This window comes from Nothoprocta perdicaria, unplaced genomic scaffold (assembly GCF_003342845.1).
Source record: "Nothoprocta perdicaria isolate Ctin4 unplaced genomic scaffold, notPer1 scaffold_128, whole genome shotgun sequence".
Lineage (NCBI taxonomy): Eukaryota > Metazoa > Chordata > Aves > Tinamiformes > Tinamidae > Nothoprocta > Nothoprocta perdicaria.
Genome location: NW_020454405.1, coordinates 1,768,538 through 1,773,174, shown reverse-complemented (window position 1 = coordinate 1,773,174; position 4,637 = coordinate 1,768,538). Strand labels below are relative to the sequence as shown.

The 4,637-nt window shown below is 38.1% G+C and overlaps 1 protein-coding gene across 1 annotated transcript in view; it reads left to right on the top strand.

Annotated features, from left to right (window-relative positions):
- NUPL2 (nucleoporin like 2) overlaps positions 1–4,417 on the top strand; it is a 7,434-nt gene extending 3,017 nt beyond the window's left edge. Inside the window, exons 4-7 of the mRNA XM_026033360.1 lie at positions 50–126; positions 1,907–1,993; positions 3,473–3,557; positions 3,694–4,417. Coding sequence (XP_025889145.1) covers positions 50–126; positions 1,907–1,993; positions 3,473–3,557; positions 3,694–4,250 — 806 coding nt within the window. The 3' untranslated portion in view covers positions 4,251–4,417. The remainder of the gene's footprint in view (positions 1–49; positions 127–1,906; positions 1,994–3,472; positions 3,558–3,693) is intronic.
- Positions 4,418–4,637: the final 220 nt, after the last annotated feature.

Genomic DNA, 4,637 nt, shown 5'->3' with positions numbered 1-4,637 from the left:
ATTCTATGATTCTATGATTCTATGATTCATTCTATGATTCTCTTTTCAGGTTTTCCAGATTTCTCACCAGAAGAGCTGCATCTGGAGTATTATAACAGCAGAGCAAACAATAATAATCAGAACTATGTAAGTATTTTAAAAACGCTGAATCTTTCATATGAACATTTCATTATAGGCTGGTTAATATCTTTTTTTGTGGCTAGTGACCAAGTCAAAGCAGTTGTGTGTTCCAACTGCTTGTCTGAGCTTCAGACTCCATCTGCCAAAGAACACCACACTGCTCACCAAGGTCACCCTGCTGCACAGGGTGACAGCTCTGTCACACACATGCAGCGTTAGAAGGGACCCTGCTCCCATTAGGAGGCTTCCTCTGCTCTTTCTAAGGTGCAGCCTTCTCTAGTTCGCTAGGTGTATTGGCTTGGAGCAAGTTGTAGCAGCCAAGTAATTTGCGCTATGGATTCTGACTAATTTCAAACCTGAAGYTTAGTAATAGGTTAGCTGATGATTCCATCTGAAGTAATTTTTAGTTATTTCTTCAGTCRTGAATTTCACAAGATGAAAGTAAATCCAGGTTTTCTATCCATCTGTGTTACTATGACTTGCCAGTATGAAGTACTTCAAGCTACATTGTACTCCTCCCTCTCCCCCTTGGTGTCCTGTGTTACAGAAAGAATTGCTGCTGTCACTACTGTTATTTCATGTGTTTATAATCACCAGAATTGCTTTCTTTTTTTACTTTTTTTCTTGAGAAAGGAAATAAAGTTGGAGAGCATAGAAACACTGCTAGTAAAATAGTCTGAAGCAAGTCAGCAACAAAGTTGAATTGCCAGACTGTGTCTTTCCTGCTATTCTAAAATGAATTTTTTCTTTTTTTTTTTTTTGGAGGGAGGGTTAGAATTTTAATGATTGCTTCATTTTTTTGAAGCAAATATTCAAAATGTCCTTAATTTGGTAAATATTTTAATGTAAGATTTTTTTTCAGCAGTCACATTCATTGGCAAGCATATTATGCTAACAGCTGAAAGCCTGGTATGCTGCCCTTGGCTATTACAAAGGACTTATGGCATCAATGAACACTTAAATGCAAATTCATTAAAGTTTAGGTGTAGAGATGGTAACTATAAGTACAGCATATCTTACCCAAGGAACATGGTTTATTAATAAGGTTTCCATAATTGTAAATATATAAAATTCTAGTTTTAAACTATTGAAAAAAATCAGGTATTTAGTTACTTTCCAATCTCCCATCTAACTTTAATCACAGTTATCAAGACACTGATGCTATTTATTGCTSAATATGTTCTGCACAATAGTCTGTTGAATTGTATCCGAGGGACTGATTAAAATTATATTTTTCTAAAGCTAAATATTTTGGGATGATAGTTTAAATTGTACTTGATTATTAGAAGTGAGTGTTCCGAAAATGTGAGAGAAACTAAAGAAAGTTGTAGGAGTTCAGCTTGAGTGATGGCATAACTGCACAGGCCAGAAACAAAACAAGGGCTGGTGAGTTTATTGCCTGTATATTTAGAGCCTGAATTTCCTTCCTTGATCTTATTTATTTATTTATTTATTTATTTATTTTACAAGCACCACATTCAGATAGAGCTTGTGGTAGAGCTTGTATTTAGAAAGCTCCAGGACTAGTTTTTTACACTTTCTGTTGTGTAAAGTAATAATGTTGTTTTAAGAACATCAGTAAAAGAATTGAAAGAATCCTGGGTTAATAACAAAAATTACAAATCCTTAGCTACAACTTTAATCAAAGCTACAGATCAAGTCTCTGTAGTTTAACAATGATTTATTTTCTAATGCTAAAACTCTTATTCTAATTTATTTGCTAGATGACTCTAATTTTTAAGTCTTTACYAATCGTAAGAGCATGCTTGTCTATCTCCCTTTTTAGATAAATTCTGTCCAGCAGTTAGTGACACAGTGGAGAAACAGACTGCTTGAGTTAAAAACTTTAAATGCATCAACGAGAGCAGCATTGGTAAGTGTTAGTGAAAGGTAAAAGTTTCTGATGTATTTTTTCCTTAATCTTGGAAGAATGTTTCCCCTTGCTCCATGTTTTGTTACAAATGTCAATGTTATTTTCTTTTATTAGAAGAGTTAATGAAATGATTTCTAAGACATGATAGTTGTAATGTGCTACCTTGCTCCACGKGTGGAGGTCTTGTAAAGTTCCACAGGAACTTCAGGCACTTTCAAAAGCTTTAGCTACACTTTACTAACTTTCTACTAACTTTATAAAAATAAATTATCAGTATTGTTTTGAAGATCTCAGGATATTCCTTTTTAGCAACCAAATACACACCATACTTTTAGGGCATCCTTTTTTTGCATCTAACTAGCTGAGACCTGAAAATGTTTGATTCCTAGATGCAGTGGCAATTTTAACGGGACGTGTTCTGAAACGCTTATGAAAATCTCTGCTGTGATGGCACAGTCTCTACTGGCACTATTGCCGTAAGAACAGTGGGCATGGCTGCCAGCATGAAGAACACTTGATACTAATCTTAAAACACACCTGGAACATTATTGAAATCCAAACGGGTGGAAGGAGTAATTACCTGATAGATTGATGCCTGTGGTTTGAAAACTAAGCYATCTGAATGCCTCAGCAGTACCTGAGTCAGATGAACATGGAAGTCGGAGTTTTCGGTCTTACCAATCTTTGTCTGTAATTTAAAAAAAAAAAAATCCATATTTTGCAGGCAAATTGTACTAGAAAAAACTCTCTTAGTTRACTAAGGAAGGTAGTGAGTCAGGATGGATCCATGTTAGCAAGGCAGAAGCTCAGTCCCAGTCCAAACCACATGGAAGTAGAATAGCTTAAGGTTGGGACCTGGTTATGTGCATGTCTGTTAAGATGGACATCTTGAATCCAGTGACTTCTCTGAGGTAGAATCAGGAGATCAGGCCAGAATTGTCCTCAGATAAATAGGATCACCTGGAACTTCTCTGTAGTGCCATAAAGAGCAGTTGTTATATAGCTGAGAGAGGAACAGCGCATTTAGATAAAAATCGCAGACGTGAAGGGTACGTGGTCCTGGGAAAGCACACACATGTTTTCTGAGTCTAGGTATCTCAGAAAGAGAATACTCAAGAACAGTTATAAGGCACTATCAAATAAGCAGAGACAGACTAAACTGATTTAAGCAGAGTCTGCACAAAGTAATTTGATCATGGGTATGTTCATGGCTGAAGATGGAAAAAGTGGGATTTCCACAGAAGATGAGTTGTGCTAAGCTGAAAGAAAAGAAGAAACCAAATTAATGGCATAAGCAGAATCATAAAATACAGATTAAAATAGAAAAAATAAGAAACAGAGTTCTAAGAGGTGTTCAGGTACTAGTGAAAATACTTTTGTTTCAAGTATTTTTTGAAAGGCACTTCCCTATTTCAGAACCTTAGTTTTCAATTATACATTGGAATTAGTTTTCATTAATATATATTCATTTTTTTTAAGCTATCTGATCTGAAGAATGCGGTCAGTCAATCACTGCCTTCATTTGGATTTGGAGGGCAGCAAACATCAAGCTTTGGGTTGTCAAGTAAGTTTTTGCATTGAGAACCAACAGTTAGATGTGGTTGCTGAGGTCTTTTTTTCTCTTCTCTTTTTTTTTTCTTCATGTTTTACTGTTGCAGGTGTGCCCTTTCTAAAAGTTTGTCTAAACTCTATACTTGTAGGCTTTCCTGTGAACAGCAGCASTAACAGTGCTAGCAGTTTCTCCTTCAAAACAAGTTCCAGTCTTGTCAGTGCATCATCTGGAAGCAGCCCTGCTTTTGGGAGCCGTGATCCTCCTGCGTTTGGGGGGACGTCCTCTCCCAGCGCCCCCGGTTCTGTTGGGTTTGGGCCTCAGCCRGCTCCATCTGCAGCCTCTTTCTCATTCAAAACTTCGGAAACCTCCAGYGGGTTTGGATCTGCGGGGTTTTCGGGGTTTGGCAACCCCCCCGCTGCGAACCCCTCCAGCAGCGCCCCGCTTACGGCCTTCGGAGCGTTTAGCGGGGCGGGAGCAGCTTCCCCGTCGCGGCCGAGCGGCGCTGTGTTTGGACAGACTGTGAGCGCTCCTGGCCCCGGAGCAGCAGCGGCGCCGGCTGCGGCCACCAGCAGCCTGCCCTTGGACAAGTTATTTACGCCCAAGACGGAGCTGTCGGCTGAAGAGCTGAAACAATTTGAAGCAAAGAAGTTCACAATGGGCAAGATTCCTCTCAAGCCGCCACCGCTAGAACTTTTAAATGTTTAGGATTTGTATATTTATTCTGAAATTAGCAAATTATTTTTTTACAGTTGTTCTGTGACGCCTTAAATACAACAATTTTGAGGCTAGGTAATAAATTAAAATGCTTCCCTGTGAGTTAAATTTTAATTTCCTTTCAGTTTTCTGTGGTAATAAATGCAGAGATATAAGTGTTTCAACTTTGTATCTAACTATTTCTTGTTTTGGAATAGACCATTTAAATACAAGAAATGCACTATTGAAAATAAATTTTATAGTAAAAGTTCCCTTTTATTCTCTGTGCTGTGAAGTCATGGGCAAAAAAACTTAATCATCTGTCAAAAATAGGAGTGCTTTGGTGATGTTCTCACAGCCTGCTGATCTCGAAAGAGAGGGATACAGCGTGAAACTTGG